The 16,010-nt window shown below is 37.1% G+C and overlaps 1 protein-coding gene across 2 annotated transcripts in view; it reads left to right on the top strand.

Moving 5' to 3' along the window:
• Positions 1–16,010, top strand: part of LOC148947045 (protein-L-isoaspartate O-methyltransferase domain-containing protein 1-like) — a 57,124-nt gene that overhangs the window by 21,574 nt on the left and 19,540 nt on the right. For both annotated transcript variants that reach the window (XM_089096829.1, XM_089096830.1), the window contains exon 2: positions 15,117–15,233. In XM_089096829.1, coding sequence (XP_088952955.1) covers positions 15,150–15,233 — 84 coding nt within the window. In that variant the 5' untranslated portion in view covers positions 15,117–15,149. The remainder of the gene's footprint in view (positions 1–15,116; positions 15,234–16,010) is intronic.

Genomic DNA, 16,010 nt, shown 5'->3' with positions numbered 1-16,010 from the left:
TTGTTTAGCATAGTCGAAAATCTAATAAACATGTCTTTGAGGATCACTTAATCCCCCACAGTTCCCGGGGGAAGGGCTGCAAGTTATAAACTTTACCCATTGTTTCTATAAATATTGGTTATTGGAAAGTACCGTATACAGACGTTTTCGGAAGGGATTTGTTTAAGGTGGGGGGGGGGGTGTCGGATTAGGGGGCTAAAGAGGAGGGTCTTTCCATGGAGGATGTTTTCTTTGGGGAAAGGACTTTTCTATTAAGGGGGCGCTGGATTTTCTAGCATTATTTAAAAAACGATCAGAAATTAAATTAAAAAACAATTTTTTTTTCTACTGAAAGTAGGGACCAACATTAAAATTTAAGACGAATAGAAATTATTACGTATACGAGGGGGCTCGCCGCCTTGTCAATACCTCACTGTTTCCGCTAAAGTTTTTTTTAGTACTTTCAAAAGAGCTATCTATTCTAATTAACCGGCCTTTGTTGTTCAGGGGTTTGTGATTTGAACAAAATTTGAACGTTAGCGTAAAGAGCGAGGTATTGAATAGGGGGCGAACTCCCTAATATGCGTAGTAAAAATATACGAATATAGAAGTTCGTTACGTAAGTTAATTCGTAAGTTACGTCTGAACACAATTTTGAGAAAGCCATTTAGCCAAAAAAAGGAAATTAATATGTAAATTTCGTTTTAATTATTCATGTACGGTGAGCCAAAATCAAAGCTGCATTACTTCAAAAACGTTCAGAAATTAAATAAAAAAACAAGTTTTTTAACTGAAAGTAGCCTAAGGAGCGACATTGAAACTTAAAACGAACAGAAATTATTCCGCGTATGAAACGGGCTGTCGCCTCCTCAATGCCTCGCTATTTACGCTAAAGTTTGACTTTCTCACAACTCTAATTTTTAGAACAATAAAAAACTTTAGCGTAAAGAGCGAGGCGTTGAGGAGGGGACAGCCCCTTTCATATACGGAATAATTCTTGTTCGTTTTAAGTTTTAATGTCGCTCCTTACTTTCAGTTAAAAAAAACTTGTTTTTTTTTATTTAGTCTCATTTTGGAAGAGAATACTTTTTTCAAAATATGAAGAACTTCTATCATTTTTATGCATAGTAACACAACAGACAAAAATTAATGAGCAAGAGAGTAAGGTAGTGAAAAGATGTATGGCAAGTAAAGTAATATTCGCTAGGGACGGATAGTCACTAGTGATAAATCACTGGGGGTGGTAACGTGATTGGGTGATTTTTGAGGAACCATATTTTTTGGGGGGGGGGGCACAGAGATTTTGGGGAAATCCCCGAAAATGCGGGGATAGTAGAAGCCCTGAACGTCACCCAACCTTATTTCTGTAAATTTAAACGGGAATATATATTTGCCTAAAATGAAGATTAAAAACTAAAACGGAACCCCCCCCCCCCACCAAAAAAAAATACGAACATTTTGCGCGTTTTTGACCCTCAAAACTTTAGCAGAATTTGCCGCAAACTTACAGGGATCTTATTTGGGATCCCCAAAACGTATTTAAACACTTTCTAGCTTTTGACGATCTTTCGGAAAGCATATGTGTAATTTACCTGGTCCAATCGGCACTTCCAATGCTCTATAATAGAAATCTAAAAAAAAATGTAAGGCAACGTAATTCAGCCAGGGGGCGCGGGCGCCCCTGCCCCCCTTATGGGTGCCCATGACCCCTCCCCCAACAAACATGACTGAAGAATGAACAGGGATGTGTTACTACAAATAAAATGTGTCTTTTTTGTCATAATAATCAATTAATTGTAGAAAATTAAAAAGGAACATAAATTATATCATAGATGAAGAGAGGGTGTTAACTTTTGACGCTTTTGATTTTCATCTCGTCCCTGGGAAAAGGAAGCTTAAAAATTTATTAAATATGCAGTAAATAATTATGATGAACTTCAGTTTCTGGCTTTCTACAGTGTGTGATTTGTGCAAACAGAAAGCGGTGTCTTATGGAGAAAGAATAATTCAAGCGAAAATCTTTACTAAAAATGAACGAATGCATAGACAAAATAGAATGCGCGGAAAGTGAATGCATTGCAAGTCTTGTTGAAAACGGAACAGCTCAAGGAATTTTAATCTGTATGATTAAAGTTGTAATTTTAGCCTTTGACCCATCCATATTTCGTCTCCATTATCCTCCAAATTTGATGCAGATAAGTTGGTATGCTGGATCTCTTTAAAATTTAAACCCTGCTAAGGTTGGGGCGTAAATATGCGACAATACTCAAACATATAAAAGTTCTTGTTTGTTGATTTTATTTATTTTTGGGGGATGGATCCTTGATGGTATGTTAGAAGAAGGATTTCATCATATTCCTTCTATATTAGTATGCATTCTTAAGCAATTGAATATAAAATAGACACAAGTTGCTTTGTCTATTAGACGAAACTATAAGAAGCTTTGATCATAACAATTAACATTTGAGGGGGATTTTATTATTATTTTTATAGCAAACAAGACAAATATTAGAACTTGGAATTCCATGCTCTTTGGAAGTCCTTACAGGCTTACCACTGCTCCCAGAAATGTACAACTGGACCATTACTTTTAAAATTTAATATGACATCCACATGAATTATTTGTCTAATTTCAAAGGGCTATAATAATTTCCCGCAAAAAAGGTGTTCCCTCGAATTTATTCCTGTAAGTTTTGACCTGCACGTTTAACCTGCGTTGAATAAGAAAATGGCTTTACATTATTAGTAAAGTTATGTTAAACAGTTTTCATTGTTAAACAGTTTCCCTCTTTCAACAATTGACCCCATAAAAAAAAAAAAAAAAAAAAAAAAAAAAAAAAAAAAAAAAACAGTAAACTGATACGATAATCTAAAACCAAATAAGAAAAATTTCTGGGTTTATTTTATTTAATAAAAGACACATGGGACAGAATAACACATGAACTAAAATTTTTCTAGACTATACACCAAAACTTCCCTTCGCAGAAACTTCGACTAATCCAAGGCATTATAAGCCTTTTGAAAGTAATTAGAAACCTTAGCATGAAGAACAAGGAAATCTTGTCAGAACCGATGGAATTTATGAGAGCACCGTTTGAAACTAAAAACTGACAAAATCCAATATGTCTCATCTGGCAGCATTACATCGTGCGATTTTTAGAATCTAACGCGTTTATTTTACGCCATTTGATACTAGTAGCTGACATCATAATATAAAGCACCACTTCTTTGTCTGGCATCATAATATAGAGCACCATTTGAAACTAGAAACTGACAAATATCTAATGAGCCTCGTCTGGCAGCATAATATAGAGGCGTGTGATTTTTAGAATCTAATGCATTTATAGTTGCCCCGTTTGAAACTAGTAGTTGACAAATATCTAGTGTACTTTCTTCAGCAGCATGATGTAAAACTGTTTTCTGGAAATTATCTTTCAAATTTAAAAGAGCATCATTTGAAACTAGAAACTGACAAATATCTAATGAGCCTCGTCTGGCAGCATAATATAGAGGCGTGCGATTTTTAGAATCTAATGCATTTATAGTTGCCCCATTTGAAACTAATAGCTGACAAATATCTAGACTACTTTTCTCAGCTGCATGAAGTAAAACTGTTTTCTGGGAATTATCTTCCAAATTTAAAAGAGCTTCCTTTGAAACTAGAAATTGACAAATATCTAATGAGCCTCGTCTGACAGCATAACATAGAGCCGTGCGATTCTTAGAATCTAATGCATTTATAGTTGCCCCCTTTGAAACTAATAGCTGACAAATATCTAGTGTACTTTCTTCATCAGCATAGTGTAAAGCTCTTTTCTGGAAATTATCCTGCATGTTTAAAAGAGCGCCATTTGAAACTAGAAATTGACAAATATCTAATGAACCTTGTCTGACAGCATAATGTAGAGGCGTGCGATTTTTACAATCTAGTGCATTTACAGTTGCAGCGTTTGAAACTAGTAGCTGACAAATATCTAGTCTACTTTCTTCAGAAGCATAATGTAAAGCTGTTTTCTGGAAATTATCCTTCAAGTTTGGGTTAATACAGCCATCAGTGATCAATACAGCCATGCGTTTAGAATCTATTGCATTTATAGTTGCCCTGTTTGAATCTAATAGCTGACAAATATTTAATCTACTCTCTTCAGCAGCATAATGTAAAGCTGTTTTCTGGAAATCATCCTTCAAATTTGGGTCAATACAGCCACTGGTAATCATTACATCCATGCGTAAATCGCACAACATGTTTTCATTCACATCAGTTTTATCTTGGCTCACATCTGTATTTTTATCTTGCTGCATTTTTTCCATTTCTTTTTCCAGGTTTTCTATAGTTGAATTCAATTTGGTCATTTGAAAATAAAAGCTGGATAAAATTCCGTCTAAATTACGTTTTCCTATTTGGCTTTGATATCCTTTCAATTTATCTGTAAGTGAGCTTGTCTGCCTAATACAATCCATTATTTCCTTTCGTAATCTGAATGTTTTCTTTACTTCTGGGGTTCTATAAAACATGGATAGCATTTTAGAAATCATGGCAATCTCTTTGTCCAGTTGTTCAAACGCCTTTTTAGCATCAAGTCCCAGTTTAGAACTTCCAGTAGATTTAAAGATATTTCCTTTCTTCACTGCTACTCTCTTCTCTCCTAGAGCACATACATCTCTGCCCTTCTGAAAATTTTCAGTTTTGCTTAGAACTTTAGTTGACATGATAGATTGTTTGCTTTGCAGTAACTTGTTTAAGTAATGTTGTTTAACTAGAAAGAAAATCACTGGGATCAGTCATTTATATTCAATAGATGACGTCATTTCTGCCGTGTGGTATGTAGCTAGAATAGGCTTACTTGTAATGACGTCATCGAACATCATTCATAAGCTATTTGCGATGACGTCATCCAAAATAAACTGCCTTTCTTATTTGGTGTTAAAAGTCTGCTTTATGCTAACAATAAAAAAATACTGCTAGTTACCGTAATAGATGACATAATCCGAAGGGCAGGGGCGTCATTTGGGGGGGGGGGCAGTTGCCACCCCAATAATGTGGAGAGAGAAAAATATATATCCCTTGCCCCTTGACTATCTAGATATGGACCCCTCTTGCCCCCCCCCCCCACCACCACCCAATAAAAATGCTGGAGATTCGCCCCTGCCGAATCTCCGGCTAATAGGTTTGAACCCCTTCCCCTCGAAATATTTTTTCGACTGTTAAATCAGTGTTAAAATGCGGATAAGAAAAATTTGATTTGATAGGCTTTTGCATAAGAAGCATAGCAAAAGCTGGAGGCGGAAATGGAATTAAATCAGAAGTTAAATTCAGCCACACTTAGATTGTGCATGGGATTTGACAGTCTTACGTGAATTCTATTAAAATCAATCGTTTTTTTTTATTATTACTAAGAGAGTTCAAGGTGCTAGATTACGTTTGAAAATTGGTTTTATATAGATCAGAGATTAAGACCATGCATGAACACAAGAAGGTCCGAACTGCCTCTCTGAAAATTTGCATGAGACCTTTAACGCGGGTGCATAGAGATAACAGGCTGGGGACTAAGAAGTACGAGTGATTACTCCCCATAGACTTGGTCCAGTAGCAACCAGAGGCGTTACTTGCCAAAATGTTAGGGAAGGGAGGCAGTGGTTCTTACGGAAAGGCTGATCATTTTTGTTAACGGATTCTGGTAATATGACTATGAAAACTACTTCATACAAAACAAAAAAACATGCAGCTGCAATATTTTTTTCTGGATAAAAAAACAAAATTCATGATTTTGTCGATAGGAGCTTGAAACGTCCATGGAAGGGTCATCTAATATTTTGCTGATATGCTGAATATGAAATACTGAACCCGATGGTGTAATTTTCATTACGATCACTTGCCTTTGTTAGGCTTTTTTCTGTATTTTTCAAAATCAGACAAATTTCTCAGGTTCGTGGCGTTTGATGCGTAACATTAAACTTAGCCTAATGAATTTTAAATAGTTGGGATCAGTATAAAAGAAAAACATGTTCATTTAGTGCATTAATTACTAATAGAATTCTATTTTAGGGCTTATATTACTATTGGCCCTAGTTACTATTCAGAACCATTCAAAAAGGGGCTGGGGCAACCAGGGCAGCTACCCGGGCACGGTGGCTGGGGAAGGATGGCGCGGCTGGAGGGTTGCCCACTTTTATCAAATTTTTCACTTTGAATTAGTTTTTTTTTAAACCTAAATTTTGGATTAAAAAAAAAGCGAAATTAGCTTTTTGAATAAAATTGCCGAGGATCCGAAAGATGCAGCTAGAAGGCATAATATTAAAATTTTGTACTGATATGTTAATAAATTGAGAGGGAGTAGTCAATATGGACTTGTCCCAGTTAAAGATATAAATCTGGCCACAATTAGTAATAAGGAAAGAGTTAAAGAGAGATGGACAGAACATTCTGAGAGTATGCTAAACGGAGATAGAGTTGCAGGGAAAGACATAGAGGAAAATTGAAAAAGTTTGTGATATCTTGGATGTGAAGGAAGATTTGTTTTGTGAGGAAGAATTAGCGACAGTTTTAAAAGGACTAAAAAAATAAGGCTCCAGATGCTGATGAGTTTCTTAAATATGGCGGTTCTGAGGTTAGAAATAAGTTACTGAAGATTATGAATATGATTTCTAAAAAAGGAGAAGGACCTGGCGATTTTAGGAAAACCTTAATTAAACCACTGTATAAGAAAGGTGATATGAGTGAGTGTCGTAACTATCGAAGTATTAGTCTGGTCTCTCTAGGTATAAAATTACTTAGTAATATGATACTTTTTAGACTGAGAGATCCTGCAGACAGATTTTAAAGAGAAGAACAGTGCGGTTTTAGAAAAGGTAGAGAATATGTCGACCAAATTTTCACTCTTAGGTTAATAATTCGTAAGTGCCTGAGTTATCAAACACCTTTGGTCCTCAGTTTTATAGATTATGAGCAAGCGTTCGATTCTGTTTATAGAAGAGAGGTTTAGCAAAGGTTTTATCCATGCATGATTAGTACTATGTACGGGAATAACACTGCTGCGGTTAAGGTAGGAAATGGCAGCTAGTTTCGTATTAAATCAGGAGTTAGGCAGATTTGTCTTCTGTCCCCCTTTATATTGACAATTTTGATAGATTTTGTCTTAAGGAGCACAGGAAAACAAATTGGAGACCATGAAACCAAATGGGGAAGAAAAACTCTACTGGACTTAGATTATGCTTACGATTTAAGAATTCTAGATGAAAGTGTGAGCAAAATGAATGAACTTTTAGAGGTTTTGCGAGTTCAGGTTGCTAGAAAAAGCTTGAAAATAAATGTTAAGCAGACTAAGTCACCATGCCAAGGAGTAAGTGAAAATAAAAAGGTGACGTTGGGATATGAACAGATTGATCTGGTGGTCACCATGATTTACCTTGATAGTAGTGCTAGTGAGAACGAAGGGAGTAAAAAAAATGTTAAAAGTAGAATAGAGTTAAAAAAAAGTTTGGAAGAATAGGAAGATAAGTCTGCAAACCAAGACTAGAATATTGGAAGCTACAGTGATGACAGTGTTCAAATATGGCTCTGAAGCTTGAGCGGTCCAAAAAGCGGATGAAGATTCGCTAGATGTTTTCCAGAGAAATTGCCTATGGCTGAATGACCGTATTTCAATCAGTAGGATGTACGAAAAGTACGGTTCAATCCCGTTTTCTAGGGCTATAATGAGAGAAAGGTTGAGATGGTTAGGGCACGTTCTGCGGATGAAGGATGGTAGGTTGCCAAAGATTGTCTTTCGGCCTGCCGTCTAAGGCTAAACGGAAAGTAGGTCGCCCGCGGTTGGGGTGGGAGGGTGTAAAGAGGGAGGCTTTGAATAGATTGGGCTGGAGGAGGAGCGTGTGTAGCTCTGTTAGAAGTAGTAGTAGTATTTAGCTTTTTTGCCAACATTTGAGTCGGGGAAGGGCCGTTGTAATCAATTTGACCCTTGGTACCACCAACCCTAGAAACAGCGCTGTTACTCCTTATTTACAGTTCGTTACCACTGTTTGATTCCAAACCATATGTTCAGCGTGTATTTTAGAATGTAGTTAGAATTATCAAATTTCCTTTTCTTCATTCTTTTTCTTTGTTTTAAATTCCCTTTGGCTGCTGAATTTTATATGTTAGGAGAGTTTCCCAGGAGTGAATACGCTAGACCCTGTCCCCCCCCCTTCGAACAATTATGGTTGAAAAATAAACAGGGACGTGACACTAAAAATAAAATGTATTTTTTGTCATAATAATGAATTAATTGTACAAAATTAAAAGAAACATAAATCATACCATAGATGAAGAGTACTGGAACTTTTAACCCTTTCAATTTTCATCTGATCCCTGGCAAAAAGAACCTTAAAAATGTATTCAATATGCAGTAAAGAAACAGTTCGTTTTCCATTCCTCTGCAAGGGAGCTAGAGTCCCAATTTATAGAAGGCTATTGAACATCCATGGTAACTTGAAGGATCCCACTTCTGACACCATGCAATACTTGTATTAATAGGATTTAATGACTCAGACTACCTACAAAATAAAGTAACACATAAGCAAGCATAAAGTAAGCATAAAGTAAGCACAAGCATTATATAAGTATAAGCGTGGTACAGAAGGACAAGCATAGCAGGACGCTGCATTTTCTTTCTTTTATCCTTTGAAAAGGACCCACACTTCTTAGAGGCAAACACAAGCAATCGCTAGAACCAAGCTCAGCTGACTTACACACTATTATTGGTTACCTTCAAAAAGGTATGTATAAGAAGGGGCAAGGCTCTATGGGCGTAGGCAGGAATAGGCAGCATATTGTCTAGGGGGGGACAGTCGATAGTGTGATGGAGTTTTATCAACTGCTTCTTCCAAACCATCTGCTTTTTCAGCCATATCTAATGTAAATTTGACGATCTAGGGGGGGGCAGCTGCCCCCCCCACCCTACGCCCATGCAAGGCTCGCTTCTTTTATGCACTACTACTCACTAATACCTCATGTCTTCCTCTTACACCAACTCTGCCTATAGGCTGAGCCTTTTAGGTGGCCTGATAGCTCTTCCAATTCGCGTTTTGGTTGGTTCAGGAAACCATTATCCATAGCACAGGTCCTGGCGCTAGGTGTTACATTTGTTGCTAGTGGCGTTTGGGTTAAGGGGGAGCTGCACCATTTATGATGTGATTCTGCTGGAGACATAGAATCTGTTCCAGCAAGCTTAATTGGAGATTTTTTTTGCGGCAAACCAGACCTGGGTGCGCATTGGTGATTATCAGGATTATATTTTGAACGACCAGAAATGTGTTTTCTGTTCCTTCTAATCACTGACCCCTCTTCTGTTTTCACTGTATATGATCTTGGCTGCTCTGAATGGGCAACCACCGTTGCTGGATTTCAAGCACCTTGTGAGGAAATTTGAACACAGACACTATCACCTACTTCAAGAGGGGCTAAAGCTTTGGCTGATTTATCGTAATAATGCTTTTGCCGTCGTTGCATTCTCTGTCGACTTTTAAGAAATACTTTGACTGGTACTATTTTCTTTTGTAGATGATTGACTGTGCATGGTAGGGTTGATCGCAACTACCGACTCATAAGGAGTTATGCTGGAGAAGCAAGACCATCTACTGGTATATTTCTATACTCTAGTAATCCCAGGTAGGGGTCATCACCATTTTCTGATGCCTTTGTCACTCAGGTTCTTAGCGTGTTAATCGATTTCTCAATTAGGCCATTTGACTGTGGAAAGATTGGACTGGATTTGATGTGCATGAATCCTCAGGCTTCTAAAAATCTTTGAAATTCTGCTGAGGAGTACTGAGGGCGATTATCTGATATGAATGTCAAAGGTATTCCATATCTAGCAAAATGAGTTTTCAATTTAGTAATTACTGTATTTGAAGTTAAGCTGCTCAACTTGTCAACTTCAAAAAAGCGGCTATGATAATCTGAAGTGATCAAGAAATCCACTCCATTCCACTTGGAAAGGTCAGATGCCACCTTCTGCCAAGGGAGAGGCGGGATAGAATGGTTGATTAAAGGCTCATTCTGATTTGAAGGCATATTCTTAGCACACGTTCTGCATTTCAGAACATACTCCTTAATGTCAATTTTAAGACCTGGCCAGTATACTAACATGCGGGCCCGTTGCTTCGTTTTTTCCACACCAAGATGGGCTGCATGCAATTGTTTTGAGATTTCAGGTTGTAACGTTACAAGTCTGTCCTTTAAAGATGATGCCATTTTTAGCCGAAAGCTAAAAATTTTTAGCCGAATGCTGAATGCTGCAATAATTGACTATGCTTGACTGGCACATTTTCCTGCAGCTTGGCCATCCAGGCTCTATGGTCGTGAGAACAGAGTTCAACTGGGAGTCTCTATTGGTTTCAAGCTTGATCTCTGCCAATTTGTTGTCACTCACTGGTGTGTGTTTGATGATTTGATGTACATATACATCTATTTGCTTCTGCAGTTTGTCATCAGCCTGGAGAGAACATTGGCAACAGGAATTTCTGATCCGGGACGAAATTGTAGATGGAGGTCATAAGGCTGAAGCTGCAACATGAGTCTCTGAACTCGAGGTGGGGCCTTGTGGCTTGGATTGGCAACAATATTCTCCAGTGGACGATGATCAGTAATGACGCTCAAACGTCTTCCGTACAAGTAATGGTGAAAATACTTGCAGCCATAGACAATTGCCTAAAGCTCTTTTTCAAGTTCTGAATATTTTGTTCAGTCTTACTCAGTGCCCAAGATGAATAGGCCAACTTCCCACTACAGCAAAGATTAGCTCCCAAGCCATGACCAGAGGCATCAACTTTCAATTTAACGTTTTTACTAGTATAGTCAAAGAATGATGCGTTTGAGACAATGGAAGATTTAAGCTCAGATAAAACTTTATCATGCTCTTGGGCCCAACTGAATGTGTCTTGTTTGGCAATTTCACGTAGGGTCTTGTTTTGAGTGGACAAGTTTGGTATGTACTTTCCCAGGTAATTCAGCATTCCTAAGAGGGTGATTAGCTTATATGTTATTCTGTCCGTGGGCCTTATTAAATAAATTGAACTCGTATATTGTTCTTACTTGCTTTTGGATTGTCGCTGAAGTTTTTTGTTTTTTTTTATTTACTTTTTTTTTATGGGGATCTGGTATCGAAAAAGGAACTAAGGAAATGGTGTGAATACAACTTTACTTATGACCTACAGCCATTTTCTTAATTCAATGCAGCTTAAATGCTCTGAAGGTTAGAACTTACAGGGAAAAAATCGAGGGCACTTCTTTTTCTCAAGGGATCAAAAAAAAATTGTCAACTATTTCTCTGTGAATGCCCTGCCCTCAACAGCCCGTGCAGCAAGGATTATAAATCCTGCTATTTGCCGAATAAATGCAGGATTTATCGTTGGGAAGGGGAAAAACTGTTTGACTCTGGGTGTGTCCAAAAAGGCTAAAGTGAAACTTTGTGGAACGTTGAGGGGTAGGTTGAGCTAAATCAAAAGACACTATGTACCTTCAGGTTTTCCAAATGGCGTACCTGCAATATCTTATGAATGGCTAAGGCTATTAATTTGAAACTGTCAGGAATACTTTTACTGCTACTACTAGTTCGACTGCAACTGCAACTACTTTCTACTGCGACTACGCTCACTTGTGGTCCTGACTATTTGCGACTATGACTACTCGTTACACGGACTGCGACTATTTTTGGAAAAATGTCTAGGGCTATATTGAACAAATCGAGGCACATTTTATGAAAGCTGGTTGTCAAAAAGGGATATCGGCAATATCTCAAGAACAGCTCAGCATATTAAGTTGAAACATCCAGGGAAGGTTTAGAGGGGTGTTGGAAAGTAAATGGAGGACAGCCGATTCCCGCTCACCCGTTTTAACTGTCCTATTGAAATTTTCAATTAGCTATTTTGTTCAATGTGGTCAAAGGGTTTAATAGAAATGCCACTGGTGATGCTCACCCGTTTTAACTGTCCTATTGAAATTTTCAATTAGCTATTTTGTTCAATGTGGTCAAAGGGTTTAATAGAAATGCCACTGGTGATGCCAAACCAGCCAAACACACACAAACCCAGGGTGAGGGTAGTAAATCATGTAATTTCCCCATTGTTAAGATACAGGATCTATAATTGGTAAAGGGGGAATATTCGATCCCGGGTGTGCCCGTAAAGGCCAAATGTATTAATTTGAAAATTGTACAATTTAAAATTGTAAGATGTGGATTATACAATTTTCCCATTCTTTAAAAACAGGATATGACATTGTGAAGGGGGTATCTTTGATTTTGGAAGTGTCCGAAAATGCTATGGGTATTAAGGTGAAACTTCAGGATGTTTTGATTATGTTGGACAAATTGACAAATTTTGCTCGAATCTCTTTGGGAAAGGGCGTGGGAGGGGGCTGATTGCCATCCAACCCTTTGACTCTTAAGAATAGCACTAGAACTTTAAGTTTTCAATTAAATGAACCCCCTCCAACGTTTCTGTAACACCTCTTTCTATTAGAAACATAAAATAATAATGCACTAAAGCCCTATCACTCTTTACTTCTTGTGCTGCCTATGAAAAAGAATTTTCATTGAAATATCTAAGTTTTATCATTTCATCACAAACTTTAGTGGGGGGTAATTGAACTGATAAGCTAGGATTCACTCTGGTGTAAAAAAAAAAAAAAAAAAAATGAAAACAGTGCAGTGAGCGTGGAGAAACGACACACCCTATAAAAATAAAATGTTTATTTTTAGATTGTAACAAAATGCACTTGGCAAAAAATTTCTACTTTTTCTCAGCATAGCATGCTTAAATCGAAAAAAAAATGCTAATGACTGAAATAAAAGAAAACGCTTCAATAATATTAACTATTTGATGTCGGTTGAAAAAAACAACAACAAACAAAAAAGTGTAGTATATCCTTCTTCTGAACTAAACATTTTAGCAACAATACTCTTATTGCATTTCGAAAGTTCATATCTATAGATTTTTAGACTTGCTTCCAATCTAACTGTGTCCAAAATAATGTGTAAAATATGGATACTCTGCCCAACCATTCTACAATTTAGAACTATCCTATCTAAGTCAAGTAAAAGAAAAGTTTTGAGCAAATATATGCATTCTATAAAAAAAATGTGATTTATGAATGATGGTGATGTAGAAGCATTATTCCCCTCCAAGAGCACCAGTCCCTCCCCTATTTATGTCGTTCCCAGAATATCTGCTTCCCATGAAACGCTAGTCTCTCCTGAGATAAACTTCTGTGTACGTCCTCGAGTGGGACGTAGCTATTCTGTTCGCCCATTTTTGACTCAACTGCAAAAAAAAAGTCTTCTCGTTTTCCTGTCCTACCCCTTTATAAGTGAAGTTTGTTCATAATGCCAACATACAAATTAAATCAAGGACAGAGAAATCTAGATTAAACGCAAAATAAATGGCGCAAAATAAATACGACCCACCTTCCTGTGCCCGTGTCAAAGTTTTCTCATTTTTAGCAAGGATTTTCGCTTGAATTATTCTTTGTTCGTAAGACGCCGGTTTCCGTTTGCAAAAATGACACACTGTAGAAAGCCATAAACTGAAGTTTATCCTATGTCAAATATTTACCCTATACAAAGAAGTGAGTGAAGAATCCTTACATACACCTGACTTGCACTTTCTGTAGTATCCTGTAATCTCCCCCCCTCCCTCACTAGTCCTGACAAAACGAACTGTTTCTTTACTGCAAACTGTTTCCTTACCGGTATTAACAGTCTGCTTTATGCTAACAATAAAAAATACTGCTAGCTAGCGTAATAGATGACGTAATCCGAAGGGAGGGACGTCGTTCGGGGGGGGGGGGATAGTTGCCTCCCCAATAATGTGGAGAAAAAAATGCTTTGGAGGATCTTTCCATGGAGGAATTTTTCATGGGGGAAGGGAATTTTCCTTGAAAGGGGTACCGGATTTCTCAGCATTATTTAAAAAACGATCAGAAATTAAATAAAAAAACAAGTTTTTTCAATTGAAATTAAGGAACAACATTAAAACGAACAGAAATCAGTGCGTATTAGGGGGTTTATCCCCTCGTCGACATCTTGCTTTTAACGCTAAAGTATCTCAAACGATCTCAAAGGAGCTTTTCATTTTTATTAACAAGCCTCCGTGATTCAGGGGTCATTTTTAAAGAATTGGAACAAAATTCGAACTTTAGCGTACAGATTAAGACTAAACTTGATGAAACTTGTATATTTAAAATCAGCATAAATATTCGATTCTTTTGATGTATGTATTGGTATCAAAATTCCGTTTTTTAGAGTTCCGGTTACTATTGAGCAGGTTTGATCAAATCTTTTTGATCAACTTTTGTTCTTTTTGAAAGGTAAATCTTTTTCCCTTTGTTCAAAATGCTTGGTTTTTTAAAAGAGGTTAGATGTACAAGAAGGTTTTGTGTGGCTCATGCTTGAATCACATCCAGTTGGGTTTGTGACAATCATGGGTTTGTGACAATCACATTTGAATAGTCTTGTGAATCATTCTTGACAAGTAGATTTCAAATATCAAGGTTTTTCGCAAGTTTTGGATTTATTATGCTATCTTTGAGAGGGGGGACTTTAGTTTTCAGGTATGGAGGATTAAACATCACAGAAACTTCTAGGAATGGGAAACTTAGTTAGAATAGATCTTAGTACCAGGAATCTTTTGGGCCATCTTCATGATTCTTGGCTGAGAGTAGGGTTTGAAAGGAAGTTGAATCTGTGAGGAAAGAGCGTGGTAGTCTGATTGCATTGACTTATACCAGCATATTATTTATTAGACGCGGAGCTTTTGAATAGTATGTGGTTTTATGAGTTTAGATCCGAATAATAAAAATCCCTTATAAATTTGATAAAAAAAAACTTAGCATGAGTGCTTAGAAATTTCACCCATTTTTTCCCCACAGCACCCTAGTGACTAGTGAACAATTTTAACCCTAAGTAATTTTTTTTTTAATTCTGTATTTTGTAGCAATTGCATCAGCACAAAGCTGGATTTATCCAAGAAAAGAACACCTTAATTAAATATTGTAATTCTTGTAGCTTTCATGGAGTATCTAGACACTCAAATAATGTGAGGATCCACTATGGGAATACTAGGTATGTAATGTTCTCATTAAACATTTTAAATATCTGTTACAGGTATTTGATGAGTGATTGGCTATTGTATGCAAAATGGGCGGTGCAGTGAGCTCTGGAGTCGACAATGATTCTCTTGTGGACAACCTTATAAGTGTGGAATATATAAAAACACCAGAAGTAAGTTTTTTTTCTTACTGTTTGTGCTTTTTAGCCCTTATAGAAAGACTACTAAACTGAAATTGTTTTTGATCCTTTTTTACCAAAGAGCAATTCAAGATTTTGATACATGATTTTGATACAAGATTTTGATACATTCGAGACATGTATTATCGTCTTAATGTTCACCTAATACTTCACCCATTAGCTAAAGTTGAGGGCTCTCAAGTTCTATGCACCAACCCCTAATATTTTTGTCAATGTTAAAAAAGGTACCCGTCAAGGTGCTGTTTCTTCCCCTTCACTTCAATAATGTAGTTCTTGCTGCACAGTCAACTGTTCCCACATCATTCATCTTTGCCGGTCTTGATTTATCTCTCGTATGTTATGCAGACGACATTCTGAATGTGAGCCACACTATCCAGCGCATAAGCGAGATTTTTGCAATGCTACAATCTGAGTATGCGAAACTAGGTCTTCAGTTCAATGCTGAAAAGTCCGAAGTTGTATTCCTCAATTGGAAGCAAGCGTCACCTAGGGATATTCGTTTTGGAAATAGTAGGATTAGGCCAGTAGATCATATCACCTACCTCGGTCTTCCCATTGGTTCGTAAGTAATGCACACGCGACAACTATTAATGGCTCACATTGAGCGTAGAGTTGGGTTATCATATGCTTCTTTTTTAACTAATAAGTTACGGTTCAACCACCATCTTCTCTCGAAACTTTTTAGCTCTTTCGCTCTACCACATTATCTGTACATATCGCCGTTTTGGAAAATGATCACAAATTCTGACA

This window comes from Artemia sp. Qi Xiang Cuo, chromosome 11, assembly GCF_049724085.1.
Source record: "Artemia sp. Qi Xiang Cuo chromosome 11, ASM4972408v1, whole genome shotgun sequence".
Taxonomy (NCBI): Eukaryota; Metazoa; Arthropoda; class Branchiopoda; order Anostraca; family Artemiidae; genus Artemia; species Artemia sp. Qi Xiang Cuo.
Note: the sequence above shows the minus strand (reverse complement) of the source record. Positions and strands in the feature narration are given on the sequence as shown.